The following is a 17,500-nucleotide window of genomic DNA, read 5'->3' on the forward strand; positions in this document are numbered from 1 at the left end:
TATTTATCTGTTTTTCCATCCCCACTCTCCCCTTCTACTTTCCACTGTCTCCTGTTCCCCTTTCCTCTCTCTCCTGCCCCCCTCACTTTTCTCTCTCCTTTCCTCTCCTCTTTCCTTTCTTCTCTCCCTCTCTCTTCTTCTCTATTATCTCTTTTGCCTCCTCTCTTTCTCTTTCCTTCTTTGACTCTGACCCCCCTCCCCTTTCCCCTCTCTCCTTCTCTCCCCTCTTCCCCCCTTCCCTCTCTCCCTTCTTCCCCCCTCATCCTACTCTCCTCTCTTCTCCCCCCCCTCATCCCCCTCCTTTTCTCCTCTTTCCCTTCCCCCTTTCCCTTCTTTCTTCTGTCATCTGTCCTTTCCCCCACTTCCTCTCTCTCCTCCTTTCCCCCTTTCCTCTCTGTCACCATTCTGCTATGTATGTACCCCGTGACCTCGCCTTCCCTGATATGCGTTGTGTTCTCCCGCCCTGCCCCCTTGCAGCAAGGTGCAGAGCGAAGACAAGGAGGCCGATCTTCTGCCGCACGATGTTCCTGATGCCAAGTAAGCTACAGCAGATTTGACTTTTTGTTTCGTTTTGTTTTTTGTACCTTTGTGTGTGTGTGAGTGTGTTTGTTTTGTGTGTTTGTATGATTGTGGGTCTGTCCTGTCCGTTTGGTTTGGGAGATGTTTGTTTGTTTATAGGATGTGTAAGTGCATCATACAACTTCGTCGACGATGAGCATGAAACGACAAGGACATTGATACAGAAAACGATGTTCCCTCCGCTCTTTCCTGCACATCATGTAAAGTGAAGTAGAGAGGAAAATAGGAATATCGGCCAGATAGTTTGGCATATTCCAGCAGACTTCTACGTCGGCCGGAAAATGAAGAATAGAGAGAGAGAGAAAAAAAAAAAGTTGGAGAAGAACAACAACAATGAAATGTCCAGAAAGGAATGTTACTCTTCATCTTCGTCTCACAACCCGAATGTGGAGAGGGTTGGAGATAAAGCAACGATAAGGTTGTGGAGATAATGAAAAGCTGTCTGCAACTTGCAACAATTACGAGCGTCTTCAGCGTAGCTGAGAAAGAGGAGGAGGAAAGGGAGTGAGAAGGAAGACAATTAGGGCGCCAGCTGCCAGAAGGAGTTTGTAAAGACGGCGAATTTGCGATTGAGCTTTGGCGGACAGACAGACACAGCCTTTCTTGGGCGGCCGCGTCGGCGCCCCAAAGTAAACTCTCGATGGAAACGCAAGTGAGTCTGCTGTACGTAGGTTTTATAATTTGTTTATGTTAAGTGTGATTTGATGTCCGCAAACGGGCGAAACTGTGTAAACACGCACACGTACACGCACATGTACAAGCATACGTACAAGCACACGTACAAGCACACGTACAAGCACGCGTACAAGCACACGTACACGCACACGTACACGCACACGTACACGCACACGTACACGCACACGTACACGCACACGTACATCCACTCGTACACGCACACGCGTACTTACATGCACACGTATACATATATTTATATTTTACATACATATGTGTACACATACTCACGCACTTATGAATGTAGTTATTTCTTAGATGAAGAAAAAATAAGAGTTGTAGCGGACGGTTCAATTAATCATATTAATATTATGTTGGAATTGCACTGATCTCAATTAGTGAATGCACGGAATGTTGCATGGGAAATTACTGCAATTTCTCCTGCAGCGACATTGCAAATCGAAGAGGAAGTGCAACCCCGAAGGGGCTCAGGAATTCCTCGTCTTTGTTGTTGTGAGAGTGAGTGAATGAGTGAATGAATGAATGAGTGAGTGAATGAATGAATGAATGAATGAATGAATGAATGAGTGAGTGAGTGAGTGAGTGAGTGAGTGTGTGTGTGTGTGTGTGTGTGTGTGTGTGTGTGTGTGTGTGTGTGTGTTTACGCGTGTGTGTGTGTGTGTTTACGCGTGTGTGTATGCATATGTATATGTATGTATACGTATATGTATGTGTATGTGTATATGTATATGTATATATATTTTTTCCCGTTCATTTAGTTCCCCTAATGAGCACGCACACAGCCCGTGCCTGAGTGTCCCCGACGGCAGTATTGTTGCGATAAAACCTCGCTGGTTCTGCGCCATGTTGACAGCCGCGAGTCTTTTATGTAATGGCGCAGGCTGGATGATAAGCAGGTCACCCTTTAAAAAAAAGGTTTATGTATTACGATATCTTGATTCAGCCCGCATAATTTGAGGAATTTCCTTATCTTACCTTATCTGTGTGAGAGTATTGATTGTGCGAAGCGCATTGTTCTCTGGACAGACGTTTCGCTGTCAACCCGGGCTGGGACGCCGACAGCAACACGGTCACCACTTTTTCTTGAAATCGCAAGGATGCCAAGGAAAGGACATGTTGCAAGGAGGCTTTCCTAGGGCTACATAGAAGACCTTGATCGGAGTGAATAATGCTTGTTATCAGGCTGCGGTGATAAGCATGATAGTGTAAGGGCTACGGCCCCGACAGCAGTGAGATTAGGGCGAGGACGCGACTACACGCACACGGCTCCTGCCTGCTAGCCTGCCCTCCTGCCTGCCCACCTGCCGCCCTTGCCCTGCCTGCTTCTCCTGTCGCAGAGGGATGGGCTGAGATGCGTCCAGGGCGCGTCACGTCAGAAGCCCCGGCGAACAATGGTGACTGCCTCTCGCGCTACTCCAAGAAATTACAGCTGGGGATGGTGACGGCAGCACCGCGGGTGGCGAAGGTGGTACCGTGAGGGAGGGAGGGTGCCATGAGAGCTCACTGCCTACTCCTCTTCTCGCCTCCTGCCTCCGTGTGCGAGTGTGTGCTAACGAGAATAGTTTTAATTGCACGCCGCCCGATGTGTTGCAGTGTTGATCACATAGGGGTGTAAAAGGACTATGGAAACTTCTGTGATATTAAATGATAAGAGATAGAGACTAATTTTGGGATACGTGGTTGAAACGGAACGTTTGCTCTGAAAAAGAAAAAAAAAATATTGACGAATCGTACGGCAACAGACACTCCCAAACGAATTTCGAGGAAGAGCGTACGATGGCCAGCAGCGCGCGCGAGAGAGAGCATGGCGCATCGCAAGATTACCCGCGGGACAATCCGCTCCACCTACGAGAAGATCAGCAAGTCGCGGAGCCTGAACGATCTGTCGGAGCTCTTTCTGGAAAGGGCTAAGCCGCGGGATGGCGGCGCTGGCGAGCCCCGTCCGCAGAAGGGCGAGTTGGCCAGCCCCGCCGCCTGGCCCGAGCAGGCCAAGGAGGGCCGAGAACAGAGGCCGCACAGAGAGAGGAAAGACAGTAAGCGCAAGAAGAAAGACAGGAGAGAAAGCGTGGACGAAAGCAGGGCGATGCTTGAGCAGGAGAGCGGAAGGGAGGCCAAGGGAGCGAGCAGGAGGCCCGACACCGCTGACGGCGCGGCTCGCAGCGAAGACCTCGACTCCCCCACGCAGGACGAGTAGGTGCACGAAGGGTGCGGCGAAGGGGCTCCGGGAGGAAGAGCTGTTTTATGATAGGGAAGGAGAGAGAGAGAGTGTGTGTGTGTGTGTGTGTGTGTGTGTGTGTGTGTGTGTGTGTGTGTGTGTGTGTGTGTGTGTGTGTGTGCGTGCGTGCGTGCGAGCGTACGTTTGTCTGTCTGTCTGTCTGTCTGTCTTTCTGTCTGTCTTTCTGTCTGTCAGTCACTGTGTCTGTCTGTTTTTGTCAGTTTGCTTGCATGTGTGTAACTGCGTGTGTTTCGAAGTCATAGCGGAAAAAAACGTATGTCCGTATTTATTTTCATTATTCGTCTGTCAGCCTCCGTGATTGGGAGCGAGCGAGAGGTGATGCTGATATTTTGCGAGCGAATGAAAGTTGATGAGCGGAAGCGATGTGACTTCGATTCATATTTATTTCGGGGTTTCTGTACGTGTCTCTTTTTTCTGTGCGTGTGATTCCTCCGTGTGTATATTTTCTACTTCTAGCTTAATTTAAATTGGATTACTATACTCAGTTTCCAAATGTGAAAGGACATGCTTAATATAGATTTAGCTTGTACTGCAATATGTCATGCTTTGGAATACTTTGCAATTGACCTTTTTCGACAGCATTCTGGAGGTCAACTCTGCATCTATGGAATCGCTAGATGATGGAAATGAAGGTAAGACTTGTTGATGTTTATTTTTTTGCGAACTTAGGTATATCACCTTTGATATTGATGATTAATAACAATGATCACAACTTGTATCAGAACAGTGCGACTTTATGAATTTAGCACCTTAGAATGTGTTTTTCTAACATAAAAATGTAGCTTTCAGAAATGCATATATATATTTTTTCAATCTGTGCTTAATTTGCCTAAAGGAAAAGCATACGAATATTTTTTTTTTGTGTCGATTAAAATTAGCATCCGATAATTTTTTCTAAAAGCTAAACTGCGCCAAGAACCGAGATTTAGCATTCACCCATTTCTGTCCTTTATATAGAGCGATTGATAGGCGACTGTTTTTTTTTTTTTTTTTTTTTTTTATGCAACTTTTTTTTTATTATTTATTTTTCTTTCCCCAGAACCCAGTCTAGACGATATTGACGCCGATCCCGAACTCCGGCTTTTGGACAAGGAGCCCGAGCTGTGGGTTCACACGGTCGAGAAGGAGGTAAGGAACCCCCCCCCCCCCTGCATTTCGAAGTGTTGGGCGAGTTGAAGGAGTTACGTTTTACATAGATAGATAGATAGATTGGTATAGATTTTTTGAGCGAGATGTGTGCTGTTATTATTATGATTATAATTGTTATCATTATTATTGCTGTTATTATTGGTATAGATTTTTTTGAGCGAGATGTGTGCTGTTATTATTATGATTATAATTGTTATTATTATTATTGCTGTTATTATTGTTCTCAATACTATTGCTACTACTACTATTACTGTCATCATTATCACAATTTTGTTATTATCTTAATCTTGACCAACGTCAGTCATCATCATCATTATTATTACTATTTGATGTTATTATTAATATTATTATTATTATTGGTATTATTGTTGTTGCTGGTATTATCAACATTATTGTTATCATTATTATTACTATATACATGTTTTTAAGCATAGGTATGTAATGACGTAAGGGTATGTCACTGAGCTTGATTAAGGCAACCATTTAATGGAGATGGCGATAGCACTGATTCCTTTATTGCGGAGAATAATCCCCGACTTTCGCAAAGCTAGTTACATGTAGATTAGACATGTAATTCTGAAGTATACATCTTGCGTATAGTAAAGGTTCATATTCCGATGTATATTTCTTAGATGTATTTTGTAGATTATTTTTTTTATAAGGCATCTGTGGAATGGTTGATACTGAAATCGATTTTTTTCAGGTGGTTGATAAGTTAACAGAGAAGCAGGTGAAAAAACAGGAGCACGTCTATGAGCTTATTATTACAGAGAAACACCACTGTCGTATGCTGAAAGTCATGCAGAAGGCAAGTACCTGATTCCTGTTTTGTTTGTTTGTTTACCTTGTTTACTTTTCTTTTTGTTTTTTATTTTCATTTTCCCTTTATCACGGATGCATTACCGGCCGCTCTCTCTTGAATGAGGCGGGTTTATTTCAAAGCAATATGGCCACATAGAAGATAAATGATGCATGGATATAAAATGATAAGAGCGATGACATAGACACGATAACACACGTGCGAGCTGCCCCTTCCCCCTTCGCCAGGTGTTCGCCGAGGGCATGGCTCGGGAGCTGAACATGCAGGACTCGAGGATTAAGCGGATCTTCCCTTGCCTGGACGAGCTCATCACAATCCACTGCTCGTTCCTGTGGCGGCTGCGCCAGAGACAGAGGAGCAACAAGTACATCGAGACCATCGGCGACCTCCTCGTCGACCAATTCCTCGGGGACAACGCGCAGGGACTCAAGGACGCCTACGGACAGTTCTGCTCGCAGCACCAGGACGCGGTGAGGACCATTGCACAGACCTTGGGGCGGGAAAGTGTGTCGCGCGCGCGCACACACACACACACACACACACACACACACACACACACACACACACACACACACACACACACACACACACACACACACGCACTCACACTCACACTCACTCACTCACAAAAGAAGCCTCGATATTCTCCCCATTACAACCATGAGTAATGTAATGTCTTCGTTTACTACACACTTAAACCCTCCCCCCCCCCCCCCCCGCCCTCCCACAGGTATCGTACTACAAGGACATCCTGAAGACGGACCGCAGATTCCAGGCATTTATCAGACAGAAATCCAACCACCCGCTCATGAAGAAGAAGGGCATCCCTGAGTGCATCCTGTTCGTGACGCACCGAGTAACCAAATACCCGCTGATGCTGGAGGCGCTCATGAAGTACAGCAAGGACCAGGAGGAGGAACTCAGTACCTTGAAGAAAGCTCTGGACTTGGTGAAGGTAAGAGTCACTAAAGAAATATATGTAATTGATGCTTTAGTTTGACTTTTTTTTTTTTTCTTTGAACTGAAATATATATTCTTATTACCTCCATATTCTCTTTCAGGATATCCTTGTAAATATTAATGCTCAGGTTGCTGAGAAGGAGAGAGAGCAAAGATTATTAGACATATATCACAAAATAGATGCCAAATCATCAGCATTATACAAGGAACAGAAGTTTAAGAAGTCTGATTTCTTCTCAAGAAGTAGAAAACTCAAGTAAGTAGATGATTTGTGGATCATTGCCAGGGTTGAAAAATGTGTTAGCCAATATGTAATTTGATAACTGAGCCATTTATGGTTCAGGAATCTTGTGTAGGTACATATGAAATGTTTTTTGAACAATTTCTTGAAAATCCAGTGTAACATATCTAGAAGAATCTTTTTAAAACTATTTATTATACTTACTATATCTTCTAAAAAGTGGTGGTTCTTGAATTCTGTCATAAGAGCAAAGAAGTTATATTGCTTTTAAGAATAATTTTACATTCAGATATTTACACATCTAATTTTACAGATTCGAAGGTTCAGCGATCCTGAGTCAACAAAAGGGCAAACCCATTCTGGTGCAGGTTGTGGTGTTATCAGATTTAGTGTTCTTCCTTTTGGAAAATAACCAGAAATACTACTTTTTCTCTCCGGATTCAAAGGTCAGTAGGTGCTCTGCATTTTTTATTTATTGCTATTTATTCAGATGTTGGCTTTGTGAATTAGGGATGGAGGAGAGATGTCAGTTTTGTTTACTATAGGCTTGATATGGATTTCATTAGATTGTTTATTTATTTATTCATTTTTTTGAATTTTACTGTTAACATATCTTTTATGTTGGAAAACGGTCTTTTTTGGTTTGTGGTGTTAATGTTAAATAAATGACCGGTTATTAAATGAATGTTCCAAGTAACTATCATATTCACCTGCAATCAGGCGATCGTTCCAAATGACTGTTATACTAACTTCTCAAGTGATTGTTTCAAATGACTGTCATATTCATCCGTTATCAACTGATTGTTTCAGTTGGCGGTCACATCTATTAATTTCCCCAAATGACTGTCTACTAACCATGCTATCCATTAATTGTTCCAGATAACTTATATTAATCTGTTATTAATAGAGCATTCTAAATGACTGTCATATTAACCTTTCACTAATTGATTGTTTCAACAGCAGGCTGGTGTTATCCCATTAGACAAGCTCATAGTGAGAGAGAAGGCAGGGGAAGGATCGCGTGCTATCTACCTTATCTACTCGAAGAATACCGCAGAAATGTTCGAGTTTGAATGCCAACATCCAAAAGATAAGAAAATATGGTTGGAATCTATAAGGTACTCTTCGTGTTTGTTTGTTTTTTCTTCTTTTTCTTTTCTTTCTTTCACGCAGTCAAGTATTGCCATAGAGGCGTATCCGATATTTGTTAGGATTCTGAAGAATATGAACTTGTAAGAAATGTATTTTTGAAAATACACCATTTTACCTCTTATTCTTATTTTATACATTTCTATGCTTATTTATTTACTTTTTAATATGATTATTTATTGCATCACAGAGAAGCCATTGATCAGTGTCCAGATGAAGAGGACATGGGCGATAACTCCAGCGAGAATTCCAAGTTGCAGGAAGCCAATTCCGAAAAGATCCGGGAAATACTAGGTAAAGTTATTAACCCACTTCAGTTACACCCACAGTATAAATGCTTCTTGGCACAACTCGAAATATGTTTATGTGTTTAGTATTTTCAGTGTGTGTGTGTGTGTGTGTGTGTGTGTGTGTGTGTGTGTGTGTGTGTGTGTGTGTGTGTGTGTGTGTGTGTGTGTGTGTGTGTGTGTGCGCGCGTGTGTGTGCGCGCGCGCGTGCGTGCGCGTGCGCGTGTGCGTGCGTGTGCGTTTGCGTGTGCGTGTGCGTGTGCGTGTGCGTGTGCGTGTTCGTGTGTGTGTGTGTGTGTGTGTGTGTGTGTGTGTGTGTGTGTGTGTGTGTGTGTGTGTGTGTGTGTGTGTGTGTGTGTGTGTGTGTGTGTGTGTGTGTGCGTGTGTGCGTGCGTGCGTGCGCGCGTGCGTGCGCGCGCGCGATATGCCACTCATACTTGTTTATGTGCTAAAACATTTACTTTCATTGTATATGCAGTACACATTTTAATGATGATACATGATACTTTCAGGTATTCTGCAGCACAAAGACAAGGATTTGGCAAGAATATGTGAAGACAAGATGAATTCAGTGACAGAATTGCTGGAGTTGTTAGGGAATGATGAATTCCCTCCCACACCTCAGTACCGAGCACTGCTTGATGAGCACCATTTGGATCACAATGCTGCTCGAGACTTACAAATAAATTCACTCATGGTTAGTGGCCAAGAAACTGTTAACAAGGAATGTGTTATTTCAATCTAGTTTAATGGTGAACAGTGGATAGTAACTGATAAACAGAAATTCCTCTCACTTTCCATTTGACAGCTATATAGATGCAAAAAGGGATTTTAAAAATTTATTCTTATAGATATATATAGTATGTGTAGAAAGTTTCGTGACCTCTATTAATAGTTATGAATTACAAAAGCCATTTTAGTGTAATCTCATCTGAAAACTCTGGGAAAGTCCTTGCTCATTGGAATCTCTCCATAATAGGAAGTCTTTACTCTACCTGAGACACTCACACCTAACTGATTCATTCACAGGAAGCCCTAAGATTAGTGAGTGGGGCTTGTGGCTGGGGTTCTAACCTTGCTCGTTCAGTGAGTTCTGTGGGAGAACATCAGAGTGACGCCTATGTGTCGCCCAGCCTTCCCAAGAGAGCAGAGACATTTGGAGGATTTGATAACCCCAACAAAGATGCCTCTGGACATCCTCAGAAACGTAAGTCCTCTGTAGTGTTTATTTTACTTTGTTTTATTTACTATTGTGTTTATTTGAAAATTTAAAGAATATAAGAATATAATAAAAAAAACAATTGGTTTTAGTTTAGTGTTGTTATTATTATTATGATGGCTTTTTAAAGCTTTGGATCGTGATTAGTGTATATAAATTGGTTTATCACCATCATTAGGTGTTGGATTTGGTTAAGTAAAAGAAAACTTTATAAATGACTGATCTATCAGAAGTTATACAATAATGTCTCACTACCTTTTTGTTAAATTCCTTTCACTGATCTAATTTGTTTTTTCATAAATTGATAATTTTTATCATCTATAAATGTTGTTTTGGAAGGAATATGATTTTTAAATTTTTGGGTAAATCAAGAACACAGCTGCTAGTGTGTTCTTGAAAAGAATATTTGATTTCTTTCCTAATTTTACTTTGATATGATCTATTAACCCAATGCCAACAGGCATGGCATGTATGTACGTGCCATGCCCACTGTGAGTTTACTTGTTTAATTGTTTTTACACATACATGAATACACTTGTACCAAGTCACCAATGAGCCAATTAAGAGTACTGCCTGACTCGCTCTTGATTTACAAAAATATATTATGATATCCTATTTTGCTGTTACTAATGTTTATAACATTATAATAATTATAATGTTTATGGTAAAAATAATGCCATTGGTATTCATAGCACTAGTAAAAACTACGTCTTTCCCGCCAATTCAAGGAAAGGTGAAATCAGGTAAGGTCACAAAGTCTACTAATTAACTCCTTTGTGGCTAAGCACTAGCAGAGCCATCTATGTGCAGAGACATTTCACAGAAATATAAAAAATGGGCACAGCATTTTCCTCATTTTTTATTTATTTTTCCTTGAGGTATTGGGTTAATGTACTGCATTACAAAAGAACTACTAGTAATACCTAAATCATTCATATCTGTAGAAAAAATACTTCAAAGTGTAAATGATGGTATTTATTAATACTTTTCCCTACCTTTGTAAATCTCCAGAGTCTGGAGGAAAGAAGAAGAAGGACAGTCGCATGTCACTGACCTCAACAGGCACAGGCGAAAGTGATATTATTGAGAGCCTTAAGAACCGTCGTCCATCTGGCAGCACACTTGCAGTTCGTTCCTCTCAAGACAACTTAAGCATTGTGTCCACATTATCTGGAGACTCCTCCAGTCAACAGCAACATCAGGCTGTAGCAGCCAAGCTTATATATTGGCTACAGACTTCCTTGGTGCTTAGTCAACATCACTTAACCCAATTCGATATGTAAGTGCTGCTGTTGCATGTTTTCTGTTTGACTGATTAAACTGATGTTAAATATATTATGCATATACTGTAATAAATTCTGTTCTTTGATTGATTTATTTACATTGCTGGGAAGTTCAGTATCTTAATTGCAAACAGTTTAATTGATTCTGTGTTGAAATTTTAGGCTTTACTTGACTGCAATGCTGATAAATTTTGTTTTAATTGTGAACATGATAAATGATACTACAATAACATTTTTTTTTTTTAATAGACTAATTATCATTACTTATAAATATATTGTAATACTAAAAAAGAAAATTAACTACTACCTTCCCACCCTTGCAAAATTCATTCTTATTCTGAATCTTTTTTTTTAATGGGCACATCTGAAAGTTTGTGTATAAGTATTATCAATATTTCAAATGTTTTCCCTAGGTTGAGGTCTAAGATAGTTGTTGGTGGGGCCTCAGTTGATGGACGATTCCGACACTCTCAGAAATTGGAAGAACTTCGGAATATTCAAGAGCAGATTAGCCATGAAAGGGCCCAGTGGACGAAGGAAAGGGATGCCCAGGAAAAGTGGATTGCAGAAAAGAAAATTGAACTTCAGAAAAAGGAGGTTAGTTTATAGCCTTCAGGTAATCGTTCAGGTAGTTAAAGAAATGTTGAAAGATGCAAGACTCATCATAGTTAAATTTGTTTGTGTGTAAGTGTTTGTTTTTCTCCTTTGTCCCTATGTTTAGCTGTTAATATGTGTGAATGCCTGTCATAACCACATATTCTAAAACCAAGACAAGAGGATTTATCTTTTATTGGTGAAGACTGTGATGAAAGTGGAGACAAGATAAGGATTTGGTATTATAGTCTATCAGAAAAGCAGAATAAAATAGAGAGAAGATTTATATTGCTATGAAAATAGTCAGGGGAAAAAAAAAAAAAAAAATTGTCTTTGAAACTGACCTCTACCCTTTCCCTCCAGGAACACCTTCGCAGTGAGCAACAAGATGTTCAGCAGCAACGCGAATTGTTATATCGCAAACTAGAGGCTCTCAAGGCTCAGGGTATCATCCTAAGTCCTACTCTAACAGTTCTTACAACTACACCACCAACTCACTCAGTACATGAGGAACACCTTGCAGGTATGGTTTATTTTTTAATTTCAAGTCGGGATTTTTGCATTTTTTTCCTGTTCTTAAGGCGTATAATATCCACCTGTTTGTTAGATGAATAGTAAAGGACTCGGCTTGCTGTAGTATTCTTCTTCAAAACAATAGTTATTAATCAATTACTTAATACCCTTGGACTTTATATCTTACAGGAAATGTAAGTGGTAGTGCAGGTGATGGCGGACAGATGACTCAGGGATCTCCACATAGTTCACCTACCAGTACAGCAGCCCCCACTCGCCCTCGTACCGATCACAAGCATCGCAACTCCACTGCTTCAATTGCTAACCTCATCAAGCGTGACTCCAACCAGTCCTTACCCACACACCTCATATCAGCAGCTAACCAGCAGAAGGCATCTATATCAGTCAAACAGCAGCTCCCAATGAAGCTTGCCAAACTGGGAAGCAGCAGCAGCACAGGCTCCTCATCAAGCAGTGGTGGTGGTGGTGCATCCTCACCCAATCAGGACCGCATTGACCACCACCGTTCTCATATCAGCCCTGGGGCCAGTGTAGGAGTGCAGCAGATGCTGCCCCTGAAACTGAGCCAGGGGCCGAATGAGGGCAAAGGTTCCCGCATAACTGTGGGGTACCAGCGCCTGGCCTCTCCTCCCCCATCCCTTGAGCCCTCACCAGGTCCATCCCACCAACGCACAGGGTCATCCCCTGCCACGCTACAGAATGGGTCTTCAGCTGTCAGTCCTGGGGCACCTGCTCCCACTGCCACCACCACCGCCCAGGGGGCTCGCGCCACCCGAACCAATACCTACCCAAAGTTGACCAGTAAACCTTCCGTGCCCACCACTCGTGCCAACACCACGCCAGAGAGATCACAGGAAGGTTCAGGTGTGGGATCCAGCACACGCCCTGGTCAGCGCATTAAAGATCCTGACACCAACCAGGACATCATATTCTTCTAAGAGCTTTTATCCAGCTAGCTTTTCTAGGTTTCATATAGTTCAGTGGTGTGACCATTAGGCTCTCGTTTTGGATGAGCAGGATTGTCATACTTCTGCGAGCCGCAGTTAGCGTCTTTCCCTGTGATTAAGGCATTCCTTCCTTTATACACACCACCACTGGTACATGACCCTTAGTGTTATTACGATGTGTAAATTGTATGCTGTGGGTCTGGGACTTGTACATAGAACACTCATACACCCATGCACACTGTCTTCCGGCTACTGGTACACAGCACTGGTGGGAGCTCGCACTCTGTGTGATAGATGCACCCTCTATAACCCCTTGGCAGATGCTGCTTAGCATGTATTGATGTGCAAGGTCAGTGGATCAGTATTCATAATAAGCTATGATAGTAAATTTTTATATACGGTAGAGAGTGAAAGAATACGTGATGTAAGTTTAATATGTTTTGACTTGAATGGCTATTTTTACATATGAATGTAAGTCGTGACTGGTTGCACATTCCTGTGGCCTTTACTGCCCTCTGCGTAGGGAAGGGAGCAGCCTCAAGGGGAGAGAGGCTGCTCGTCCTCCAAAATGCATTTTCGTGCGGGCTGTCTCGGGTGGTGTCAGTGCAGCAAAACTGTACTTTTTCAGTCTTACCGATTTACCTAATTCTTTTATATATGTTTTATATCACTTATAGGTTTTAATTTTAGATAGTGTAATTTTAACAAATTCCAAGTAGCCAGGTTGGCAGTGTGTACATTCCAAAGAGTAATTATTTCCATGTTGTATTTGCTGTATGTTAGCCCAGATGGAATATAGGGTATCCTAATATCTACCACGTATCTAGAATTCATTGTTTTCTGAAAGCTCAATGTGTATCAGCCAAAACTTCCAGGCAAGGCTGGCAAAATAGGTCGAAAACTGTGTATAGCCAGTATAATGCTGTGTTAAAGACTTGGGTAATATGTATAGCCAGTGTTAAAACTGGGGGTAAATTTGTTGTGCTGAATGTTTAGGTCAATGTACATTGTAATTAAGGATGGCCAGCACAAACAACATTCCTTGGGGTCATTTTTTGTGCATTTCATAAGACCTAGACTTTGAACAATAAACTTGTACAGATGTGTCTGCAGTGAAGAGAGAGAGAAAAAAGTATCAACACATACATACCTCTCTTCAAAATATGATCCCTGATGAAGGATATGCTGAGAGTTACCAGGCAGTCCATACTGTGAAATGATCAGCAAAAATGAGAATTGTCTGTTCTGTGCTTTTGTAAGAACAATCACAAGTCATATTTTGCTATTCACATCATGGAAAATCAGACTTGTAGATACATTAACAAGGCTTAATTTTGCTGATATTCACATCATAGTACCTCGAAAAACCTGATGGAAGATTGTAAAAATTATGGTTGCTGTTACCTTCCCTTTTGTTACTTTTATAAAAAGAGAGTTTTGCCACACCATCATTAAAGCTGCTTTTTCCTTTTAATTGGATCAGCAAAGTCGGTGGATATGCATTGCATACGGCCCAGGTTTTAGTTCAGTGAAAAATGTGCCGCATTATGTGTGTATCGTCTGCTTTGTTTACAGATCATGTTTCATGTTTGGTCTTCCATACCATAATAGCTGAACCTGCTCTATGGCAGTCAGACAACTCATTCTTAGTGGGTAGGAAATCTAGATTTACTAAATACATCCTTTTTCTATATTGCTTTGGTTACTTCATTTGTTTAGCCATATCTAGCTTTTTAGCAACAATTCATTCCTTATTTTTATAATCTCTTGTCAGTTATATGGGGTTATGTAGGGGGTATTTCAGCTAGGTTAGATCCCTCACTGTAAGAGGTTCTTCTACCCTGTCTGAAGAAGAAAATAAGCATTCTCCTTATAGCTGAGAGATATTAGTGAAGGTAACATATTCCAGAGATATAATTAGTATTTCTTAACTTTACCATCTACCTAATAATCTATATGGCAACTCTCAACAATAAGTAAGGGTTCAGCTTCCCAGTTTTTATCAAAAAAAGAAACATTCCAATGTGTACTTAGGTTGTATTTAAAATGTCACACTAGAATTATGTGTTCTTTCCATTAGAATAGTGTCCTATGTTCTGGGGGATATTTAAATATTTTTCTGCAAGTTAAATGCTGTTGTTTCTTTATCAGATACCTATGCCTTTATGCACATCAAAGTTGCACTTGTCCTGTGGAGTCCTCTCTGGCAGTAGAAAATATATGCCCATAAATAGTCCTAAACAACTAGAACTGGTGCTTTAACAAGTAAACAGGAAATCAGTGCAACTTTTCATTCATAAAGGGAACATCTGGAACCAGTCACCCTGATTTGTACTCTAGTGTGTCATTTTTCACAGCATCACAGAAAATTCTTGTAAGGCATCATGAGCCTAGTCAGTCTGGCAGCATGTGATATTATAATACCAGTGGACAAGACTCAATAATGAGATCTAAAGAGGTTGATCTGATTTGAAGAAGCCTTTGCTTGAGAGCAAATGCAGTTTAATACATTATTTTGTGAATAGAGTCCAAGGAATAAACTGTTTATCACGTTAAAAGTTTTTTATTTAACTTGTAACTGTCGTTCACTCACTCACTCTCTTTCTGGTGGGCTGCTGCCACTGGAGGTTGCAACTGTGGATCATCTCTCTATTTTGCTGTCCTCTGCATTTGTCTCTTACACCTGCTGCCTGCCTTCCCTGAATTCTCCCCCTCCTGACATTTCTCTTGAAACTTCTCTTTGATCTAATGGCCCTTAACCCCCCTTTCCTATCTTATCCCATGGACATCCTTATAGAATCCCACACTTTTTCCTTAAACAAATTTGATCTTATCATCCTTTTGCTAATTCCTACCTTACACCCAATTGCTCATCATCTCTATCCTCACCCTTCTTTAATCCTTTTAATGCCATATCCTAAACTACTGTGTGAAATTTGATGTGGAGCACATTTAATCATCAACTAACTTTGCCTCTTTACCCTTTTCATTACTTTACCTTTCTAAAGTGCTGTATGATCTTTGATTTCTAAAACATTCATTTTGCTTTGTAACCACTAACCAACCAACCAACCAACCAACCCGCTACCTGCATGTCTTCCTTCATTACATCATATAACCCTCCTCTTTGGTCTTTCTCTTTCATCTTTAACTCTGCCACCTTCAGCTCTGCCTCTTGTCTTTTGTCTTGTCAGTGTCATTGCCTCCAAACCATACAGCATTGCTGATGTAATTACTGTCTTGTAAATGCACTTCACAAATCCATCCAGCCACTTGCCTCCACCCACTCCACCCTGCCTGCCTTTTACTTCCCTACAACACTCTCCATTACTTTGAAGCGTGGACTGCAAGTATCTTACTTCTTCTATCTCCACCAACCTATTTGCAACTGCACCATTCCACCCCCTTCCACACTTCACACACATACACTGTCCTGCTCCTAATGTATTTCACTCTTCTCTCCAGTGCATACCTCTGCTTATCCAGGCTCTCCACAATTTGCTCCTTACTCTTGCTGCAAATCACTATGTTATCTGCAAACATCATAATCCATGGAGACTCCTACCTGATCTCAATATATCCATCACCACCCAAAACAAGAATGGCCTCTCAGGTCATCCATGATAAAATCCCACCTCCACTCTGAAACCATCTATCGTACATACTATGCACCTCATCTTGCACTACCTTCACTTACTTCTCTGTCACTCCTGACTTTCACATACGATACCACAACTCCTCTTGGCACCCAGTCATAAGTTTTCTCTAGATCTCTACACTTCACCAATCTCAGAGAAAACATCACAATTGCACCACTCATACCAGTTATGAAACCACACTGTTGTTCACCTCTCCTCTCAGTTTAGCCTTTGTTGAAACTGAACAACTGTAGCTACAGTAATAATAACAACAATAACCATGGGGTAATATCATTAAAATAAGGAAAATAAAAATACTGTTAATACTACTACTAATAACGATAATAACAATATGATAATATGAAAACAATGGTAGTCATAAAATACTTCATACTACAACTACTACTACTACTAGTAACAGTAACTAATATTATGAAAATAAAAGTTGAAAAATATTACTACATACAACTACTACTACTAATAATGATGCTTATAATGATGAGTGATGACTAATGATGATGAATGATAATGATGACGACAATGAGGATGAGGACGACTAGTTATGGTCTCATTTTGATTAGTTACATTTTAGCTTGATGAGCCTGAAATAAAAAGGCGAAGAAGTTGGTTACCATTTCACGAGTCGAATTTTCTGTTATAAATTCGGCGTGGGATAATCGATTGACATCAGGCACAAACTCCATTTGTGTTTTCTTGTGAACTTTATCTAATATAAGTGGCTCTAATAGGCTCAGCCACAAAGCAGTCAATTAGTAGGTCCTGTATGACCTAACCTGATTTCCCCATTACCTTTCGGAATTTCTTATCAATGCTATTTGATATCAATATAGTAATATTATTATAATTAGCATTATGACTGATAATTAAATACTAATACTAACAACGGAAACCTGTCCAAGGAAAGTGGTAAAAAGGTGAGATTGGCATGGCTAGTAACTAATTCCTTAGTGACTAAGCACTTGTGGAGCCATCTATGAGTAAATAAAATTAGTAGACTAAATTATATTGTATGTCATGTTATCTCGGCATGTCTGGGTTGAGTATTGTACGAGGGATAACAACGTGGGAAAAGGGAATGGCCAATACTTTAATCTGACAATATTCATGAATCTTGTTAACACAGCTCAAAACGATGGTCCTGCTGTAACAC

General features: G+C 40.9%; 1 protein-coding gene across 3 annotated transcripts; it reads left to right on the forward strand.

Moving 5' to 3' along the window:
• The first annotated feature begins 373 nt into the window (after positions 1 to 373).
• On the forward strand, positions 374 to 15,249 carry LOC125030500 (rho guanine nucleotide exchange factor 18-like). Of its 3 annotated transcripts, none has more exons than XM_047620551.1 (16): positions 374 to 537; positions 4,088 to 4,140; positions 4,548 to 4,636; positions 5,361 to 5,465; positions 5,705 to 5,947; positions 6,208 to 6,432; positions 6,539 to 6,693; positions 6,992 to 7,124; positions 7,639 to 7,796; positions 8,018 to 8,121; positions 8,627 to 8,811; positions 9,144 to 9,321; positions 10,345 to 10,612; positions 11,030 to 11,213; positions 11,574 to 11,733; positions 11,913 to 15,249. In XM_047620551.1, exons 2-16 carry the CDS (start codon positions 4,113 to 4,115, stop codon positions 12,680 to 12,682), a joined length of 2,985 nt encoding a protein of 994 aa, XP_047476507.1. In that variant the 5' UTR covers positions 374 to 537; positions 4,088 to 4,112; the 3' UTR covers positions 12,683 to 15,249. The 3 variants fall into 3 exon arrangements, with proteins under 3 accessions (XP_047476507.1, XP_047476506.1, XP_047476505.1); XM_047620550.1 differs by lacking the exon at positions 374 to 537 and adding an exon at positions 996 to 1,242; XM_047620549.1 differs by lacking the exon at positions 374 to 537 and adding an exon at positions 2,299 to 3,462.
• Positions 15,250 to 17,500: the final 2,251 nt, after the last annotated feature.

This window comes from Penaeus chinensis, chromosome 11 (genome assembly GCF_019202785.1).
Source record: "Penaeus chinensis breed Huanghai No. 1 chromosome 11, ASM1920278v2, whole genome shotgun sequence".
Lineage (NCBI taxonomy): Eukaryota > Metazoa > Arthropoda > Malacostraca > Decapoda > Penaeidae > Penaeus > Penaeus chinensis.